The 21794-nt window shown below is 44.3% G+C and overlaps 1 protein-coding gene across 2 annotated transcripts; it reads left to right on the plus strand.

Annotated features, from left to right (window-relative positions):
- The first annotated feature begins 665 nt into the window (after window positions 1-665).
- Window positions 666-16648, plus strand: baz1b (bromodomain adjacent to zinc finger domain, 1B). Of its 2 annotated transcripts, XM_008425429.3 has the most exons (22): window positions 666-1460; window positions 3228-3344; window positions 4025-4169; window positions 5072-5264; window positions 5339-5460; window positions 5603-5800; window positions 6315-6497; window positions 7042-8359; window positions 8461-8622; window positions 8913-9051; window positions 9164-9351; window positions 9440-9554; window positions 9675-9773; window positions 10027-10204; window positions 10296-10481; window positions 11342-11489; window positions 11750-11890; window positions 12067-12214; window positions 12337-12452; window positions 13667-13800; window positions 13896-14002; window positions 14417-16648. In XM_008425429.3, exons 1-22 carry the CDS (start codon window positions 1342-1344, stop codon window positions 15099-15101), a joined length of 4941 nt encoding a protein of 1646 aa, XP_008423651.2. In that variant the 5' UTR covers window positions 666-1341; the 3' UTR covers window positions 15102-16648. The 2 variants fall into 2 exon arrangements, with proteins under 2 accessions (XP_008423651.2, XP_008423652.2); XM_008425430.3 differs by lacking the exon at window positions 11750-11890 and having other exon boundaries at window positions 669-1460.
- The last annotated feature ends 5146 nt before the right edge of the window (window positions 16649-21794 follow it).

A 21794-nucleotide genomic window follows, 5' to 3' on the forward strand; every position in this document is an offset into this window, starting at 1 on the left:
TACAGAGTTGTGGATGGTGAGCAGGAACTATCTCCTGTTGCAGTCAGTCTTGCAATCAGTCTGATGGAACCTCTGTCTGAAGGCTGCTGCTGTATAACAGTGTCATGACTGCAATAGCATGCTAAAAGCTCAGCTTCTGGGCAGCAGAGACAATATAGCTAGATGACACCATCACCATTAGTTACTGGCAAGCACTGCTAATCCACCTCATTTGCTTTTGCTGCTTAAAATGATATATATATATATATATATATATATATATATATATATATATATATATATATATATATATACTGGATTGCAGATCCATAATGTACTTTGATCTTATGTGATACAGAAGAAGGGGCTCTGCATTTATATAAAAGCTGCCACTGGCTCTGTTAAAAATAAAAATGGATCACATATAAAGTTCAAAAATTAATTGGGAGGAAAAAACGTAGATTAACTACGCAATTTCTTTCAAGTTTGTTTTGGGTTTCGTTAACAAGCGATTTTGTAATCTTCGGGCAACTTCCTATTATTTTCTGTTCAATAGAAGCGGTTTATTTAATATTCCTGCTGACAGATCATGACAGACAGGCTCTACTAGCCAAGGACAGCCAATTTTCAGCAATTCAATCAGGGCGCTACGCCAAATCAGCCAATGATCTGTGAGAGGAGGCGGGGCGTAGGCGCGGCGCTGCTTGCTGCCGGGGAAACGGACTGAGGGTTCTTTTGCCGGTGGACTAGAAACTCCCGCCATTTCGACAGGGAATTAACCTCTTGTTTGATTGGGGATACTTTCTTGTAGCACTTGCGAATATTGTTTATTGATAAAACAAAACCTCGACAGCACAGCTCATCAGCAAAAAAAGATCAGATCTACTTTAAAAATACTTTATTAGGACTGTAAAACTGCAGCCGAATTGAGCTCTGGCTGTTGCCGCGAGTTTGATTTCGGTGTGGCTCTCATCCTTTCGTGTTCACCTGAAGGAACTAAAAGTTTACCAACTAACCCGTCGGAGCAAAGCTTTAACATCTTTTACTTCCCGGAATTCTGGTTAAAACCAGCGTGTCTCCGCAGCTGCAGAAGCGGAGAATGTTGCGATGAGGCCCTCGGTGAGAAGCGCACTGTTATTGTTTTGCAACGAGATAGCGATCCAGACTGCTAGCTGATTAACTAGCTTCGGCACGCTCAGAGCCGGGGCCTGCCGGCTGTAACGCGAGACGTGCTATCCCTCGGTACATATATTACCGACGCTTGGATACATGCTAAGAACTATCACGGAAGTAAGGTTGTGCTAGTTTATTGCCAGAAAGCCACGTTTAACCTCTGGCACTCGTGCCGTCTTTGGATCTGCCATGGCACCGCTTCTGGGCCGGAAACCTTACCCGCTGGCTAAGCCGCTAGCCGAGCCACCAGGCCCGGGAGAAGACGTCTACATCATCGAGCATACCAAGGAGGCCTTCAGGAACAAAGAGTATCCTTTAACATCATGCTTTGAATCGATATACCAAACCAATCGCTACGTTAGTGGTCTGTCTTTTATTTGTCTGGTTAGCAGTTAGACGCTTCCATCATTTTTATTCACACTCCTGTTAAGGTGGTTAAGGAATTTGACATTACCTGTAATTTCTGTCCCTTAATGTCTCAATTACATGTACACAGTTTTGACTGGATGACAAGCTTCCTAGCTAACCATGTCACATCTCTAACTGGTACATTGCAGCTATTCGTTAGCCTTTGAAACGGGTTAGAATGAAATATAGAACTAAAGTTAGCTTTATTGTTCGTAAAATGCGGACGAGTATCTTTCACTTTCAGCTTTCACGGCTAAGCTTACAGCTAGCGATGCTAGGAGGGCTAGTTAGCGCACTGCTAACGCTAGGCATCCCATTATGTCACAATGCTGCTGGCCTTGCCTCCACGGAGCAAAGCGGTAGCTCTGGTGGCAGGGGCTAGCTGGTATATTAGCACACAACAACCTTATAGCATATCTGTTGAAGGACAACAGGGTGCTGAAAAAATTATCTCAAGGTTTTACTCGGTATTTGGATTATAATTGTGCCTTTGTAGCCCCTTGTCTAGGAGCTGTTGGTCTGAAACAAGCGACAGTAGTCATTAGCTGGCAGGCAGGTTGTGTAGCTTGCTAGCTAGCTAGCTAGCCAGGTGCTCCTGTGACTCCCTGCTTCGTTGTTTTGGTGCAGTATTTTAATTAGTGACACAGCTGTTATGTTTTAAAACTGAACAAATGACGTTTTACTTTGGTCACTGGCAGATTTCACTGTCAGGACCAACTATAAACAAGACCATTGTCAAGAGACTTGTTAGTTATATTTTCTTCCATCTTCCTTAAATTAAGTCAAATAAAATGCTTCACAGTGCCTGCTGATATTTGATGCCATTCGGAACACATTAATGAATAGTAGGAAATGAGTTTTCTGTTTTTGACTCTTGACCTGCTGATTACTGCTTGGAGCCAATTAAGGACAAATTGGTCGATTCGTCCCTTTTGGTAATTGATTGGTGCAGCTCTAGAAATAGTCAAACAATTTCATAGGCCACATTCAATAAAGTACATGTTCAGGGCGAACCCCACCTCCTCTCAAATTAAAGGAAAGGAAAGGACACCATCTTCCCTGGAATATTGCAAAACTGAGCAGATGTAGACAAAGTATGGATGAATTATGAGCAAATAAATAATCTGACGGTGAAATAAATCAAGAATATTTTGCTTTATAAAGTCATTTTAATTTCTGTTTGGGTCAGTTAGCTTTTGGAGTGAATGATTGCTGATCAAACCATAAAAACTCTTGAGTGACCTCCTGCTGGTCATGTAGTTTATTGCAGTTATGTAAGCATATTTTCTTACAACAGACCATAAGCAGATCAAAAAACATTAGGTTAGATCATCCATTGGTACAGTGGTGTCTCTGTTTAATAGTAGTATAAGCTGTCTCTTGACAGAAGATTCATGTAAATTACAGAAAAAGTTGGGAATGAATGACTATACGTCGGACCTTCTTTCGCATAATAAATACTTATTTTGTTAATAAATAAGAAGACATTGATGTGTTCATATTATTTACAAAAAAATATAAATGCTTTACAACTTTTCCTATCCACACCCTATGACTCTCCACCCTTTGAGTTGACCGCCGCATCATAATTAATATTGTTAGATCTGCATCTGGCTTTAATCACTTCACATTTAGATATGGCACCATCCTTGACAAACTGTGTATAGAGAGTATGAGGCACGCCTGCAGAGGTATGATGAACGCATCTGGACATGCAAGAGCACAGGAAGCCTCCAGCTTACTCACAAAGAAGCCTGGGAGGAGGAACAAGAAGTCACAGAGCTGTAAGTGCGAGAGGCTTTAATCTAATCTCTGCTTGCTGCCGTAGCTGGTTTGTGATGATAAAAGGGGGGTAAAAAAAAAGTTTTCCATCCGTAGATTTATTTTGTCACATCTGGAGAAAACTTTAAACCCACCAATGATCTGATTTCCATAAATAATTGCAAACAGTTTAGATGGACTCTGCTATTCATGCAAAAGCTGAATCAGATCATAGGGAACTGCAGTCTGCCAGCGAAGGTCGTATGGTTTTTACTGCTTTGTCACGGCTCGGTAGGCGATGAGCTCCACCTCTCATTGTATTAATATAATGTCTGAATTTGTCATCCTTCAATGCGTAATGGTCCGATGACGGTTCCTTTAGCCTCGTCTTTCCAACGACATGACCTCAGGAAGACTTCATAGTACAGAGCAGATAAAGAGGTGCTCAGATCACTCAGGGTCATAAGCTGCATTTAAACTCTAATTATATCCACAGATTGTTTACTCCCCCTAGTGGTCACTGTTGCTTTTTTCAGCATCCCCACAAATCTTCAGACCTTCAAGAACTTGTGAACGACATATTGATAATAGAGATATTTTAATTGATAATAATGGTAATATTGTTAACATAAACTGTCTAATTTTAGTGTGACACTAACCATGTTTTTTTTTTTTTTTTTTTTTTTTTTTTTGTTTTTTTTAGGCTTCAGGAGGAGTACCCTCTATGGTTTGAGAAGCCAGTCCTTGCGATGGTCCACCACAACACGGTGTCCTTAGACAAACTGGTGGAGATGGCCTGGGTGGAAATCCTCACCAAGTATGCTGTTGGTGAAGAGTGTGACTTCCTGGTTTGTTTAGTTTTTTATTTACTTGTTTTATTATCCCAGCTGAATAATTTGTAATAATTTAAAAGGGCAGTATTATGCATTTTCCAGGCACATACAGCACAGCCAAGTAAACGTTGCCTTCAGATGTTTTAAAAATGCTACATGTCAATGTCAAATCTATTTGAAAAAGCACATTGAAAACCACAGCAGGTGACCAAAGTGCTTCACAATTATAGCAACCATGTTTGATTTAAATTATCTTTCAAATCAAACATGACTTAAAAGAAAATAGCAATTTAACGCCTTGAAATTGGGCTTCTGTCTCTTTAAGAAGCTCCTGCTCTTTCCGGCACTTCGCTTTCTGCACGTCACAACAATGCTCCTCTTTATGCAGTTTACATAATTTACATTATATTAGGAGCGTTGGGCTGAGAAGTCTTTTCTGTAGTAAGTTCAGAAGACTCGGAGTTCCACCAGGTGTTTGCTAATGGCTGCTGCCACTAGTCTGAAGGAGCCAAGTGGGGAATGGCTGGGGGAGGTGTGCTCTGTGAGGCAGAAGCTCCAAGGAGGAGCTTTATGGAAATGGGCGGGACTTTGTGAAACAAGCGTTGAGGTACCCCTGGATAGCTGCCACAGGATATTCAAGTATTTCATAAGACGTGCATGAAAGGATCAAAGCAACACTCTCATTTATTTTTTCTTGATGAGGGAATAACATTATAACATGATGTAAAGCTCAAAACGTCAATTCTACATAATACCGCCCCTTTAAAAAAAGGTTTCTGTGAAATATAATAAAGGTTTGATGGATTTAAGTTCGTTAGATCGGCAGTAAGCTTTCAACAATCATTTCATAAAATGCTCCAGTTCTGATCTAGTTTCACTTTTTTTTTTTTTTTTTTTTTCTTTGCTGCTAATTCTAGGTGGGAAAAGACCAAAGTTTGCGAGTGAAAGTGATCAAGATTCATCCCTTGGAGACCCCAGAGGGGGAGTCAGGTGAGAAGAAGCTCGAAGGGGCCTGTGACTCCCCATCCAGCGACAAGGAGAACGCAAGCCAGGAGAACCAGAGGAAGGAGCCTCCGTCCCGAGAGGAAGAGAACAGAAGGGAGAGTCTGAGTACGTCATCAACCCTCAAGAACGTTTTAAAGCCTCTTCCTGCTTGCTAACATGCTGGCGGTGTGTGCCAATAGGTGACAGAGCGCGGCGTTCTCCGAGGAAAGCTACCACTGCCATGAAGGAAGAGAAGAAGAGATGGGTCATGCCCAAATTCCTTCCTCATAAGTATGACGTGAAGCTCATCAATGAGGATAAGGTGAGTAGCTCGTTAGTGATAATTGGATGCTTGCGCTGTGCTGTTTTTGACGGGTTTTCTCTGATTTAATGCCACCATTGGTATGTCATTTAGTCGCTACTGAAACCGACCCTGCTCTCTCATCTTCCTCTTCTAATAATAGGTGATCAGCGATGTCCCCGCAGACAGTCTCTATAGAACAGAGCGGCCTCCAACCAAGGAGATCATGCGCTACTTCATCAGACACTACGCTCTGAGGCTGGGCAAAGGAGAAAGTGCCCCCTGGGTGGTCGAAGATGACCTGGTGAAAAAATACAACCTGCCCAGTAAATTCAGCGACTTCCTCCTTGATCCGCAAAAGGTAATGAATATATACCTTTTCTTATTCTTAAAGATTCATATTCCTTTAAGTTTTTTTTTGTTTTGTTTTGTTTTGGTTTTTTTTACACGATAACCACAAAATGAAATGTGTTTTTCTTGAGCTTTTACGGGAAAGGCCTACACAAAGTATCGTATTGACAGGAAGTGGAAGGAAAGGTATAACGTCGGTGTAGATCCAGTGAAGGTTGTTTGAGATCATTAATAGACAAAAGGCATCAAAAAGACCCAGTGAACACAACAAACATGAGGGATGAAGCTGTGGTGAAGTTTAAAACTGTTGGCAACTATGAGATGCACTCATGATCTCTTCTCGCTTCACAAGACCGAGCCACTGTGTGCTGAACGACCACATGAAATCCTCCACAAATTAATTCCAAATTGTGGTTTAAGTGTGACAATTGTAGAAGGAAAAAGAAGTTCAAGAAGTTCACTGTTCTTTAATATTGAGCAATAGTTGCTTTCCCTGTGTGCTCACTCCTTTTCTTTGTCGACAGTTCTTGGCAGGAAACCCGTCCACGAAGCGTAAAAGCTTGACTTCTCCCGAAGGCAAACCTAGCAAGAAGGTGAAAACTGGTGACACTCCTGGAGAGGATTCAGGGAATGAGAAGGGAGAGAAGAAGAAGAGAAAGAAAAAGGAAGGGCTGCCTCTTAGTCCCACCATATGGGGTCACATGCAGGTTAGTTGACGCGTTTCCACCTTATAAAGTATGAAGGTCCTCAAGGAAAGGGAATAGTTCATGCACACCAGCAGCAGCAGCAGTTTTTTTTTTGACATGCAGTAACATTTGCAGTACTGAAAAAACATAAATGGAAACGGAACATCTTGACTGATGTAGCTGTTCCTCTTCTGTGCTGCTTTGGTAGTTCTTCTACTGTTGTATTGTAGCACCGTTAGCCACCTGCAGGCATAAATGAATAACTGCACATGATGAAAATTAATAGAAGTGGTCTCATGCTTCCAGTGTGTGTGAAAAGCCTCGATTGTATAAAAGTGTTTCTTAATTACTTTTTTCATCTCTGTTAGGACTCTGCGATAAATCCATTTTATTATTTAATTATATCTTTGGTATTTGAAGAGTTATTCTTTTTCCACTGATGCACTCACTGGGTTTGTTTTATAGCTTCTATTGGTTTGCACTTTGAGTTTAAGCCATATTGCACACGCCTAAGCTTTGTTTTTAAACAATGAGTTAATTATTATATTTTTCTTATTTCTTTCAGAAGATGAAGATGAATGGTTCCCCTCTCAAGGTGAAGAACTCTGGAACTCCTAAGAAGGGAGACGGAAAAGGCTCTGCTCCCTCCACTCCAAAGTCTGGCAAGAAGACCGGGGACAAAAAAGATGGGAAGAAAAGCAGAAAGGGTGGCGATAAAAAACTCGATGTTCTAAAATCCTCTAAAAAAGACGGAAAAACTGGCGATAAGACACCAAAAATGAAGCAGATGACTCTGCTGCAGCTGGCTAAGGGAACCCCCGCAGGGAGTCCGAAGAAGCGGGCTCGCAGCTCCAGCCTGGGCACGCCCAAGCTTGGGAAGCCGCTGCACCCCATGGCGTTGCACCTCGTCCGCTACTACAAGGAGCACAAGGGAAAAGAGGACAAGAAGACGTCCCTCTCTTCCCTCATAACCAAAGCTGCCAAGACTTTGTCCGCCGAAGACCGCGGGCGTCTGCCGGACGAGTTGAAGGAGCTGGTGCAGAAGCGCTGGGAGCTGCTGGAGCAGAAGAAGAGATGGGCAGCCATGAGTGAAGAAGAGAAGAACGAGGAGATGAAGAGGAGGCGCGCCGAACTCAAAGAGAAGCTGAGGGAGAAGGCCAAGGAGAAGCGCAAGCAGGAGATGTTGGTCCGCCAGGAGCAGTCGCGCAGATACGAGGACCAGGAGATCGAAGGCGGCAAAGCGCTGCCGATGTTCAAGCTGGTGGACATGCCCGAAGGCCTGCCCAACACGCTGTTCGGCAGGGTCGCCATGGTGGTGGACTTCCTCCACTGCTACGCCGGGCTGCTGATGCCCGAGGACCAGTATCCGATCACGGCGGTGGCGCTGATGGAGGCACTGGCCGGGGAGCGCTCCGGCTTCCACTACCTGAACCGCGTGCTAGTGGTGCTGCTGCAGACGCTGCTGCAGGACGAGCTGGCCGAGGGCTACAGCGAGCTGGACATGTCCCTGTCTGAGATCCCGCTCACCATGCACTCGGCGTCGGAGCTGACGCGCTTATGCCTGCGGCCGTGCGACGCGCACGACGAGAGCGCCCAGGGCTCGGAGGACTCTGGCGCCGTCGGCGGCTACGACGACGTGGTGAGCAGCGAGTTCCTGGAGAAGCTGGAGACGGTGGAGGTGTTCGAGCTGAGCCCGGAGGAGAAGGTGGACCTGCTGGTGGCGCTGTGCCACCGCATCCTCATGACCTACTCGGTGGAGGACCACGTGGACGCCAGGCAGCAGCGCTCTGCCGAGCTGTGGAAGGAGCGTCTGGCCATGCTGAAGGAGGTCAACGACCGCAAGAAGGCAGAGAAGAAGATGAAGAAGGAGATGGAGAGCAAAGGTGGGGTCGGTGTGCAGGTCGTGTCGCGGGGATCATCTGGCACGTTAAGATATTTACAGTTTTTTTTTTTTTTTTTTTTTTTACGTTTTCTCGGCTCAAAGGTGAGAAGAAAAAGGACGGGGCAGCTAAAAAGGAGAGCAAGAAGGAAGTGAAGGTGGAGCCGGAGCCGGAACCTGAGGACCTGATCAGCCTGGTGAAGAGCCGGCGGCTGATGGCCATGCAGGCCAAGAAGGAGAAGGAGGAGCTGGACCGGCAGAACAAAGGTAAACCTGGCAGCTGGTCAGTCATTTGGCTTCTGGCCATGTTTGACCAAGCGTCTGTGGTGTACCGGTGCGGAGTTACCAAATAAATATGTAATTCAGTACATTTAATAAAAGAAATGGATTAGGTCATTATGGGCTGCTTCTAAAACTCAGATCTCTGTATCGGCATCGAAAATGAGAAGAAGTGGATCGGTGCATCCCTGTGCTAAATGTTGTGATAAAATTCGTCATTCGGTGCAGAGGCCTTTCAAGCCTCTCCGCCTTCACTGGTTTCTGTGTTTTCTCTGCAGAGCGGATGGAGAAGGAGGCCGAGGAGGAGCGGCTGCGGAAACAGAAGGCTGCGGCGGAGCGCGCCTTCCAGGACGGCATAACCAAAGCCAGACTGGTGATGCGCCGGACGCCGCTCGGCACCGACAGAAACCACAACAGGTTGCTGCTCTGTCTGCGTGCTGACCTCATCCAGGCTCATGCCGCAGCGACTGAGGGTCTTCTGATAGATGAATGAGTCCCAACTGTGTTGTTTTTTTTTTTGTGTGTGAAGATACTGGCTTTTCTCTGACGTGGTTCCCGGGCTGTACGTCGAGAAGGGCTGGGTGCACGACGGCATCGACTACAGCTTCACTCCTCCGCCCGAGGAGAAAGCGGCCGAGCCAGAGATGGAGGAAGAGGAGGAGGAAGACAGCGAGGCTGCTTCAGTTCCTGACTCGCAACCCGATTCACAATGTAGAGGTACGATCAGATCTGGGACTAGGTTGGCTTGTTCACACGTGTGCTTGTGTGTTTCCTATACACCAGGTGTGTGTGTTTTGAATCGCAGAAGCTGAAAAAGACGACGCAAGCGTTGACGGCGCCGTAAGTGAAGGAGTCCAGCAGGGGGCAGCACCGGACGTCTGCATTGAAACTACAATTCCCAAACAGGGACAGAATCTTTGGTGGGCATCTACATTGGCGGTTCCCCCTCTCCCCCCAACGCCGCTCCGATTTTTAATTCTCATTTCATCTTAATTTAAATTTGATCTTCGTGATCCGACTTTCTGGCCTTTTTCTTCCAGGTTCGTCATCGACAGCCTGGCTGAGCTGGAGGAGCTGGTGGAAAGTCTTCATCCTCAGGGAGTCCGAGAGAGCGAGCTGAAGCTAAAGATCCAAAGCAGGTGAACGGGCTCCTATAATTGGACATAATTACTTTAACACACAAACACACACAGGGCTGTGCAGCCTTATGACTTTACCAGCTTAGTGTGACCTGCTGCAGAAATGAGACAAAATGTTTAACTTGCTTTAAACCTTAAAACCAAGCCTGCTTCTACAGGAAGCTGAGCAAACAAACAAACCGGCTTTTATGAACAATGTGATAATAAGGCTGCAATAGAGAATTTAAGTAAATGCAAAACTGTAAATGTTCAGGTACCAGGACATCCTACACTCCATCCATTTGAGTCGTAAATCCAAACTGGGACTCAGGAACTGCGACGGCTACGCCGAGCTGCTCAAGTACATGCGCAGCGACATCCAGGAGATAGCCTCCAGACTGCAAAAGGGAGGACTGGGCTACCTGGACGACAACGTAGACATAGAAGAGCAGGCGAGTCACTTCATCGCTTAAAGAAACGTCCCACAGTGGACCGTCTCTCCATCGCGTAACTGTATTTATGCATTCCCTCTGACGGTTTCAGCTGAAAGACACGGAGAGCTTGAAGGACTTTGGCGAGTGCATCATCACGCTGCAGGCCTGCGTCATCAAGAAGTTCCTGCAGGGCTTCATGGCTCCCAAACAGAAGAAGAAGAAGAAACAAGCAGGGGAAGAAAGCAGCAAGGCCGAGGAGGTGGACGAGGAGAAGAAACTAGCAGAGGAGGCCAGGGTGAGACCGCCACACAGTGGGACGGGAGTTTTCATTTCTGTTGTCTCATGAACATATTCGTACCTTAAACTTTTCCACATTTTGTCATGGTGTGAAGTTAAGTCAGAATAGCAAAAATAATTGTGTAGTGGAAGGGAAAGGATTCTTGTTTTTATTTTAACCTTTCTCCAATTAGAGTGTGGCTTATGCTTGTATTTGGCCTAATTTATTTTTAAACACCTAAAAATTGCAAAGCAAGCAGAGCATGTTACGGAGATGTTTCTCTGTTTAGGGCTGCATTTTCATTTGTAAAACTTACGGACACGTGTGCTTCTTCCATTTCTAAGATTTAAATACTTTTGGAGTTTGCTGTTGTAACAAAATATTAAATGTTTTTTTTTTGTGTTTTGTTTTGCAAGGCTCTTAAGGCTGAAACGAGTTTTGAAATAATTGTCGGCTAATTTAGTGATCGAATAACGGTCAACAGAGGAGCTCGCAGACGCAAAAAGAGTATTTGCTGAAAAAATAGTCAGCAGTAATTAAGCCAAAATTGTTCAAAAATATATTTACAGTAAACATTAAAGCATTTGTCTGTAAACATGTTTGACCCAGAACTCACTAAGTGGCAGTTTCAGCCGAAGGCAATAAAATGTTTACTTTCGTCTTTATAAAGGAATTGAATTGTTTGTTTCATTTGCATCTTTTGAATTTGTTTCTATTATCGTATAAAAACGTCACTCTGTTTATGCGATTAATTGTTGCGGTAATCAATTACAAAAAAGAATCGTTAGCCGCTGCATTAGAGTCACCGTAAGCCACCAGGTTGATCATTTTAAAAAAAAAAAATAAAAAAAAAAACTGTGTTCATCTCCTCCTGTCAGGTAGCCACAGCGGTAGAGAAGTGGAAGTCGGCCATCAGGGAGGCGCTGACCTTCTCCCGGATGCACGTTCTGCTGGGAATGTTGGACGCCTGCATAAAGTGGGACATGTCTGCCGAGAACGCTCGCTGCAAAGTCTGTCGCAGGAAAGGTAAGGGAGGCTTACTGCTTCTTTTTTATTCTTGTTATTTTTAAACACAGTCTGATTTTTGTATGCAGATGTTTCCCGTTTATTTTCTGAGCTAGCTAGACTCAGAAACACTGACCCTGACAGAACTGGAGCAGCAGCAGCAGCAGCGGCTTTTCCCTCGTTGCTATAGAACAGCGGCATCGCGATGAACTACCTGTTGCCTCTTTCGAGTTTTCACAGATGGTTTATCTGAATGCTGCAGTGGTCTCGTCTCTGTCCAGAGCTCAGGAAGGACATGCCTCTAAGGCTGATGGAGTGTAGGACCAGACCCAGACAGGGAGGCAGCAGAAAGCTCAGAGCAGAGCAGGGTAGATGTGTCAGGCAGGTCTACGTCGAGAGCCGGCAGCTCCGCACGCCATCAGGTGACCCTGTAGTGATCTGCTACCCGCACAGCACTGGCAACACTCACAGCAGTTTGACTTAGACCGAGCAGGAAAAGAAAGAAGTGAAGGAATGCTCTTTAAATAACAGGGGAAAAAAAACAACCTCTCTACTTCATTTTTATTTATTTATGGTTTTTTAACCTCTTCGGATCCAGGTGATGATGAGAAGCTCATCCTGTGTGACGAGTGCAACAAGGCCTTCCATCTGTTCTGCCTGCGACCGGCTCTGTACCGCATCCCCGCTGGGGAGTGGCTGTGTCCGGCCTGCCAGCCCACCGTGGCCAGGAGGGGCTCCCGCTCAAGGTGTGTGGGGATGACGGGGGTGGGTAACCAGCTGGGTTACCTGAAGCTGCAGAGAGAGACCTGCGTGTTTCGGCTGTTTGTCTTTCTGCACAAAGGATGAATTTTTAACCCTCTGGTTGCAGGAATTATAAACAAGACACCGACGAAGAGGAGAGCGAGGAGGAGTCTGAAGAGGAGTGCTCTGAAGACGACGACGAGGATGAGGAAGAGAATGACTACAAAGCCATGGGGCACAGCTGTGAGTATCTGAGAGAAGTCTATCCCAAACTCTTATTAAACCGTCTACGTCTGATGAAGGAAGGCTTCACTGTGTCACCGTGGAAACGGATCAAAACTCAAAATTGCAACATACAATGAATTTTCTCAGGGTCCCGAAAGTGTGGAAAACTGACATTCCTGGTGCGGGAAGGTTTGGAAAAAGGAAAATTTGCGTATTTCAAAACTTAACTCATTCGTAGGACTGCAACTAACAATTATTTTTTTTTGTAATTGATTATTCCATTGATTACTCTGACGACTAATCGGATAAATATCGGCACATTCTGCAGATGCAAATAAGCAATTCAATTTTTTAAAATAAGAAATGTTTTATTGCTTAAAATGCGACAACTTGGCGTTACTTTACTGTGCCACCTGAGAAGGTCTGGGCAGAGCAAATTTACAAACTGACTTTTTTTCATCTTAAATGTATATATTTCTCATACAGTTTTGGATTAATTACTGCTCTGAATGTGGCTTTTTTTTCCCCCCAGCAAATTGCCTCAATTTTTTTCTTCTATACTCCTAAATATATTACTAAATTAGTTTATCAATAATCGATTCATCACGGTTAACCCGATTAATAGTTTCCGCCCTACTAATTTGTTGTGCACAGCTTCCCTACATTATTCCATCTTCTATTCTCCCATTCCTCCGGTCGTCCCTCTTTCCTTAAATCTTAATCTTTGAAAATTGTCAAGAAGAGCAGGAAATCTGAAAATTGGCTGAAAGAAATCTAGGATGTGGACGTGAATTATTGATATAAAAACTAAGACCAGTGGGGAAAAGTGAAGTGCTCTGCAGAAGCTGGTTTTGGAGAGAGCCTTCCTCGTTGCTAACGTTTGGGAATGAGAGAAGAATGCCGACGGGGGGGAAATCCAGGCCTCGTCCTCGCTGCGTCTCTATTGTCGTTCACTGACGCTCGGGTCTGAACTCTGCTTTGAAGCTTTCCGTGCCTCACTCCGACTTCACTCGGCGAATGTGGCGCGATGATCCCTCCGTCGGCTCCGGCCTGTGTGGCGTGGATAACCGCGAAGAACAGTTCCAGGGGAGATGTCTCCGTTTGTCCCTTCAGCCTCAGTCTGGATCAGTGGGGCCTTAAGACGTCCACAATGTCCAGCTTTCATAAGCACGAGCGAAGCGCAAACATCCTGACCTGTTCTTTCCCTGCCCTCGTGTCGCTCCCGTTTGCAGTGAGGCCGAGGAAGAAAAACAAGCAGTCTTCATTACGACAGAAGATCTCCAAAAGTAAAGCCAAGAAGGCATCCAGCAGGCAGAGCAGCAAGCAGAGAGCCGGACCCAGCAGCCCCGCAGACATCGACGAACTGGTGAGAAATCACTTCTCGGCGTGTGGGAGAGGGAAAGGGGGGGGAGTGGGATCAATGAGAGATGCTAGCTAATCATTGTGATGGCGTTTCCCCAGGTGAGGCAGAGTACCCAGACGGGGGTCAGCAAGCAGGCGCTGGAGCTGGAGAGGTGCGAGGAGATCCTGAAGAAGCTGACGAAGTTCCGCTACAGCTGGCCCTTCAGGTGAGCCGAGACCAGGAACTCTTAAGAGATGGAATCATATCGATGCTGGCGCTAGTCATCAGGCATCGGAACGACATGTTCCTTATACTTCAGATTGGCTTCATATCCACCGTATTTGGTTTTTTTTGTGTTTTTTTTGGACAGAGTAGTCTGTGATTTTACAGAAGAGCTACGGATTCAACACTTTTGAATGACAGACGTTATCGTTTTAATCTCTAAACTTCCTATTGATGCCATCACACATGAGAGCTTTTGGTCATTAATGAGTTATTAATATCAGGCAAAGACAACCTGAGCAAATATGAAATGCAGTTTTGTTTTTTTTTTGTTTTTTTTTTATGGTGACTTTAGGGGGGTGGAAAAAAAAAAGGTTTCCTAAGTGGAAACATTTACGCGTTCTCTGTTGCCTTCCAGGGAGCCCGTTTCCCTGGACGAGGCCGAGGACTACCTGGACATCATCTCGGAGCCCATGGACTTCCAGACGATGCTGGGGAAGTTTGTCCAGGGCTCGTACCGACACGCCCAGGACTTCCTGGAGGACATGAAGCTGGTGTTCTCCAACGCGGAGGAGTACAACCAGCAGGGCAGCACGGTGCTCTCCTGCATGGGCAAGACGGAGCAGACGCTCACTGAGCTCATCCAGAAGCTGCTCCCCGGAATCAGCTACCTCCGCCGGCGCTCCCGCAAGCGCGTCAACCAAGCTCCTCCTTCATCTGAGGAGGAGGAGGAGGAAGAGGAAGAAGAGGAGGAGGAGGGTGATGACGATGAAGGGTCCTGCGAAGAGCAGGAAGAGGAGCCCAAGAAGAAGATGCAGAACGGCAAATCGACCCGGAAGACCGGCAGGAACGTTCGGGGCCGGAAAGAAGAGAGCAAGAGCGAGGCGGACAGCGAGGAGGAAGAGGAGGAGAGCAGCAGGAGGAGGAGGAAGAGCAAGAGGACCTCTGGCGCCTGGGGCAGGAAGGATTACAGGGAGCTGGACAGCGACGGGGAGCAGGGCACGAGGAGAACTCGTCTGCGGGGGGGGCGGGGCGACGCCAGCAGCGACGAGGAGCAGCCCAGCCATCAGCAGCGACATTCCAAGAGACTGAAACGCTCGTGAAGAACCCAGGGTGTCTTCTCCCCATCATCATCTCTGGACCACAGGCTCTCCTCTTCCTCCTCCTCTTCCCACACAACCAGCAGGACTCAGATCTCAGAAGGACTGGTTTTTGGTTAACAAATTTATGTTCACATTTTGGAAAACAAAGAAAACTGATTTATATTTGTAACATTTTTGATATCGGTGATGTTTTTTGTTATAATTTTTTCTTCTTTTTCGTCCCAACCAAGAAAAATGAACATTTTACGATAATTTGTTTTCCTCATGGCTCTTAAGATTTATATTTCAGTTCGCCGTCGACATCATCACACTATCCTGACGCTTTGTCGCCAGGCTATCTCTTTGCTGACTTTTTTTTTTTTGTCCTGGATGGGTAATTTTATAGCTGCCAAGATGTTTTAATTTCATTTCTGCAGATGTACTCCTGGTCAGGAGTTTCAGCTGGGTTGAGCTTCAGATTGCAGATTCTCTTCAGGAACCAGAGTGGCTCATAGAGCCTCTTGTCTGTAGTGCCCTGCCACTTTAAAACACCTCAGATGATCCTCCTGTTTGTACTCCTTTGTAAAAGTAACGGCACCGGGCGTACATAAAATTGTCTGCTTAATCATTTCTATACAGTATTTAAAACCAGTGTCTTTTTTTCTTTTTTAAAATTTTTTGGTTTTATTGCTTTCAGGCACATTTTATTTGGTATTGTGAATGGAAACCTGTCCAATAAATGCACAAAGAACACGTCTCATCAGAAATGACAATTTTTACCTTTTTGTAACCCAAACAACTCGGTTTAGTTCAAAATTGACGCCACGTTCCAGAAAATGTCTGTGTTGTCACCAGGGGGCGCTCTGCCTCTCCGTTTAATCCTCCAATCGCTGCTGCAGAATTTACTGCTGTATTTCATTTGAACATCTGTCTTCGTATTAGCAGCCAGTTGACACAGAAAGTCAATGTAAATCAGATTTTTTATTTTCTTTTAATTAATGCCCAATGTGTATATATTTATATATTTGTGTATACCGATAAGGCATTTTCCCCTCTTTTTCTGTCCGTACTGTGAGATGCTGTGTTTTACTAGTGCTGTTAACATCCAAACTTTCTAGTCACAAGTTTTTGCCCAACCTGGTTCTGTTCAGTTTGGTTTTGGTCACCCAGTAAAGCTGTTTTTAATAATAATTAAAAATAAAAAATAAAAATCTCCTGAGATGTCAGCGAACAAACAAATGGCGACTGGACCCTCTCTGAGGGAAATCTTCTCTGTAGATGCTTTCTTTATTCTTGGAGGACCTGCAAAAGGCTTTTACACTTAATTTTTTAAATATATATATATTTATAGTCTAAAGCTAGGTTGGAGCAGGCTGGAGGTTTCTCGTGTAAAGGATTAAGGCCAGAGACCATGGCTCTCCCTGATTTTATTTAGGCAGAACTGAGGCCCGGTTGTCAGGTCGGTCTGACAGGAATCGCTGCCATCATGAGGTAATGGACTGGGGAGGAGAACGGGCCAGCCTTGATGGCTGAACTATGTCTACTTTTTAATAAAAGTTTAAAACATTTGTCATTGTCTCTGGTGGCACATTTTTGCACTGCAGTCCACTTAATTAGTCAAAATATCACATTTGGATCCTATCTTCATTATGCAAAAAGTATGGAAATTAGGTTTGTGTAATAATGGTTTGTGTAGCATACTAATGCATAGTGTTTCAGTGTTCCCCGAGACCTTATCACATAAACCCCCACCCCCCACATTTTCTACTGGATTTGATCTGAATCCAACCCTTTGTGCATCACGGTTTAATGCAATTGCAGCTACAAGTCTTTTAAAATATGCCTCTACCAGCTTAAAGTTTCTGCAGATGAGAACATTTTGTTCATTCTTCTTTGTAAAACCGTTTTAGCTCCATCCAAGCTCATCCGGATTGGATGGAGAGCTTCTGTGGAAGTGCGTTGTTCTCCTCACAGATTCTTAGAAGTGAGTCTTCACTCCAGTCTCTAAAGGTTTTCTTCCGGGATTCAGCTCTGACCACCTTCCCTGTATCTGGTAAATGTCTCCACAGAGTCACCACTATCTATCTCAGTGGGTAAGTTGTGTTAAGGTTGATGAGTAATGCACGTTTTCCACTGTTTTCCAGTATGTTAGCCAAACTAGCTAACATTTTTCATGTTAGCCAGTAAGCAGCTTCTATGATTGTAATGCTGCGTTCCAGATACCTGGGAAATTGTAATAGCCTTCTAGCTAAGAAGACGGAATTTCAACATGGCTATAAACTTTTGCAGTAGCTCTTACAAACATTTGAAGCTTTACTTTCTATAACTTAGCAAACACCGCTTTTAATTGCTTCAGTGTATAGTAGCTGTATATAACATTGATTTTCTTGTAAAATAAACACGTATCTGTTAATGGGAGGAGCGGCCAAAATGAAATGCGAAATCCGCCTTACAAGTTGTAACTGGAGGCATTCAGAGTTGCTCCCAGATTCCCAGTTGGAAATCTGACTTCGGAGGGTCGTTCGAGTGGATTTTTCCGACTGGGAATTTGGAATTCCCCAGCTTGGAGTACAACTGGAACTCGGCGTAGCGCCATGGTTCTTAACTGGAGTATGGTGGGTTGGAGGTCAGTCTTTGCCTCAAGCAGGGGAGTTTTGGTATCTTGGTCAAGCTGCATGTCATAATAACATTTACTAGATGATAAAGTGTCCCAGAAATCATTAAGATAAATGGTAATATTGTTTTGAAAGCAATTTTAAATATTGATGGTTACATTATTGTTTGACTTTGCTCTTTCAAAGACCAGTGAACTTTAATTTTGTAAAGAACTGGAAGACATTTAAATATCCAAAGTAAAACATAACAATCAAGAACAATATATAAAACAGAAACCATAAATAACACTGTAAACAGAATTGACCTTTAAAAAATTATTAAGTCATTAGAATGGAAATTATGGAGCTCGTTTTGATTAATCATGCGATTAATTTATTAAACCTTGTTTTCAAGTTCTCAATTTACCGCTTTGTGTTCTAACCCTCGTCCTATGGACCTGGGATCTGGATTATGACTGAGAAAATGAGATCCAGGATACAAGGAGGTAGAACCACTGATCCTCAACACCAAAATAATTCAGCTGGCGTTGTTCAGGAAACTGATGCCTTTTGGGGCTCCTCACTTCGCATTGAGGGAATGCCTCTGGACATGGGATGCTTTGAGATCGTCTCAAAGGAGCTGGAGATTGCCAATGAGGCGGGGGATGCTGGAGTTTCTCTCTTGGTCCTGGTGCCACCCAAAGCTAATGTGATCTTTTTGTGATTGTAACATGACAGAATATGGAAAAGATGAAGGCATATAAATACTTTTTCAAGATGCTGCACCTACTTAGGTGGAACTTTCCACCTGTGGGCTCTCTGGGAAAGTCCAAGGAGGACCACTTTGGAAAAATCTCACAGTGAGGCGGTGACGGCTTTTGAGTCGTCTGTAATTTGCAGACAGGTGCGGAGGATCAGAGTAAAGGTCAGACACGTGAGAAGTCAGTGAGGCTTTGATTAGTGGCAGAACAAGTAAGAATGCAGTCGTGTTCAGGACCCCGCAACTTGAAAGGTTGAAGTGACCTTTCAATGCATTTCAATTGATGTCCAGACGGAGTACTGATCCTCTTGAAGTATTTCCTGTAAATGAGACAATCTAGGAGATAATCACACCATTCCTAGTTTGTCTTGATTAAAACACAACGTTGAGGACATTAAAAATGTTTTCTTTACACCAAACCCGCTTGAACTTGTGAGATAAGTCAAAAGAGGAAGGCAAAGTGACATTATCTCCCACAAGGAGTTGAGGACGAGCTGATTAACATCCTGCCATCTCGCTGAACTCTTTTCCACTCCGATCAGACTGGTCTTGGCAGGACCGCTCCATCCATCAAAGCAGCTCAGACTGAAATATTTCAGCAGCTACTGTACGGAGTGCTGAGTACATTACTGCCCCCCGCCCCCTTCTGAATAAAACTCTTCCTCTGCCTCATCACTGGTGCCACATGCTGCAGAATCACTTATTCTAAGTGGGAATGCTGGTTGAAGCCTTCACACATGCTGGGGCTCTGAGATCACAGACGGTCGCTCCAGGTGCCGTTGCTCTCGTACAAGCAAACAGTAGCGGAGTGCGGGCTGATCTTTGAACCCAGAACAAGCTGCCAGAAACTGCGCGTGCCACGACTCCGTCCACTCACAGCAGCGAGGACGGTGGACCATCCGAGTTGAGCAAATCACTCTGCAAATATTTACACCCGTCCTGTGCGGGTCAGGACGAGGGGCAAGCAGCGTTTGACTGTGACCTTGTCATAGAGCAGCCGAGTCACTAACAAGTGGGTTATAGTGAATGAATTCATGAATTTCACCTGGCTGTGCTTAGGTAGTTTTTTTTTTTTCCTGTACTTTTGTTTTCCAAGACTAAGAGTTTATATTAATCTGTAAGATGTTAGTTTGCTTTGCTTTAAATGATTTATTGTGCATTTGAATAGGTCTAACCAGGTTTAGTCAATACATTAGTGAGTTGTACACGTTTCTGCATAGTGCTACAGTTGTTAGGACAACAAGACGGTTTTGGGTTTGAATGTTCAGTTTGCATGTTCTCCATGTGAGTTTGTGGCGTCTTCCTCTGTGTTCCTGCTTCCTCCAGCAGTCCTAAAGCATGCCTGCTACTTGGAGGCATGGAAATAATAGCTGATAGCTCTCCCACACGCAAGCCCTGGTTTAGATCAAATGGTTACACTGGATTTAATTTAGGGATATCAGGCTAAACTGATTTCTTGCCTTGTCTTTCCACCGTATGTTTGCCAAGTAAATAGAGACTAAAACAAATTCTAGAGAAACAAAGTAAGTGTTGCATTTTTGTTTGCTTTGAGTCCCTTTTACACCAAGCAGCTTTGATAAACTTTAAATCAGTGGAATCAGATTTTTCATTTGTGTACTATGATGGTTTTAGTGTAAGTTGGAGCGACTTAAATAAACAACTTAAACAGCATGAATAAGATTTAACACATAACAGTGGATGTGTCAGCCCATCTGACTGTCAGATTGAGGCCTAGCTGGGTGTCAAAACAAACAAAAAATATATATTTTTTTAATTTTAGGACTTCAAACAAGTCTTTAAGTCTGACTTTTAAGTCCTTCTTGCTGCATCTTTGTTACATTTCCCACCGGTGCCGTCATACAAAGATGACTCTGCAACTCAAACTCTCTTGGCATCGCCGTCGCCTTTGCGGTGCATGAAGGCGAGTTTTTCAGCTTGTGAGTGTAAAACTCCATTCATGTCGTATCATGGCACACTTCAGAATAAGCTCAGTCAAGAGTCTATCACGCTGGCAGCTGCAGGAATGCACGCACAGAAAATGAGGACAAGCGGAGGGGCGGTTGGAGGGGTGGTGGTGGTGGTGGTGGCACATCCTGACAAACTGCCAGAACAAAGACATACAAAGTAACAGATTCATTCATGGAGCTCAAACATCGAGGGGTGTATTTGGTCAAAGTTGAGAGTTGCCCCAATTTATTTATTTTTATTCATTTTTGTGCTTGAAGATCAAATGCAACCAATTGTTAATGCATTATTCAGAAAACGGAGCCCTCTCCCCCTATTTTATCCACTGACGCGTGTTCTTTCCCTTTGATGGTATAGCCAAAGTAAGCGGGAACGTAGGAGTTCAGAGAATGATTCTCCTCCTGGGAGCACAGAGCTCTCATCCCAAAGGAAAAACCAGTCCTCCTCTGAAATGGTTCGCATCTTCCTTCCAAACAGGAAAACATTTACATATCACTCATTTATCATCTCTGCATAACACAAGCGGAGCGCATCAGTGCCAAGATACACAAGTCTGGCCTGCTCACAGGAGATAAATCAGGAAGGTAAACGCTTTTACAGCTTTCCTCCTTATCAATAAATATTCGACTCTACATGACGGTGCAAATCTGAGACGTGTTAAAGGCAATTTAGGGGAAAGAGCGCAGAGAATAACCTCAGACTCACGTGGAGAGTCCTTTGAACTCAGGGATCCTGATGTGGCAGTAGCAACAATCGGATGAGCGCACTGCGGGGAAGATGAAAGGCAGTCAAGCTTGTAGATGTAATAAGTGGGCCGAGGCCTTTCATGATTCATGCCGAGGCTTCGTTTTACTGCTCAGTCAGGCCAGTGATATCAAATGTTGAGCAGACTTGTGTTTACCGCTATACAAAGCACTGCCTTTTTTATGTTCTTCTGCTCTATATAGGACATTACACGATTCAAAAAAAAAAAAAAAAAAAAACGCGTTCTGATGCTTTGCATCAACTGAATATGTCACAGGATGTGTTAAAAATTCATCACAGAGCGCATGATTATTATTTATTTATTCTTCATGCAATTCTTTGCAAAAGTATTCGTGCTCCTTGAACTTTTTTTTACAAAGTGAAACTTCATTTTGCTTTATCGGGAGATAGAACTGTAAAGCAACACGATGCAATTCACAATGGTGAAATGGGTGAAGCTTAAAGGGGCAGTGTTATGTAATTTCTAGGCATGTAGTGCCATTTTATAGCACAGTCAAGTAACTCTGTTACCTTCAATTGTTATGAAAATGCTGTATACATCACACAAGACTTAAAGAAAATTGACTTTGTAATTTAACTCCTTAAATTACGCCTCTGTCACTTTAAGAAGCTACTCTTTCAGACTCGGCA

Source organism: Poecilia reticulata, chromosome 13 (genome assembly GCF_904066995.2).
Source record: "Poecilia reticulata chromosome 13, P_reticulata-male-v2, whole genome shotgun sequence".
Classification (NCBI taxonomy): Eukaryota; Metazoa; Chordata; class Actinopteri; order Cyprinodontiformes; family Poeciliidae; genus Poecilia; species Poecilia reticulata.

Coding starts and splice junctions, on each gene's coding strand:
- baz1b (XM_008425429.3), top strand. CDS start 1,342: ATGGCACCGCTTCTGGGCCGGAAACCTTACCCGCTGGCTAAGCCGCTA. Junction 1,461..3,227: donor GAGGCCTTCAGGAACAAAGA/GTATCCTTTAAC, acceptor AACTGTGTATAG/AGAGTATGAGGCACGCCTGC. Junction 14,003..14,416: donor CGCTACAGCTGGCCCTTCAG/GTGAGCCGAGAC, acceptor GTTGCCTTCCAG/GGAGCCCGTTTCCCTGGACG.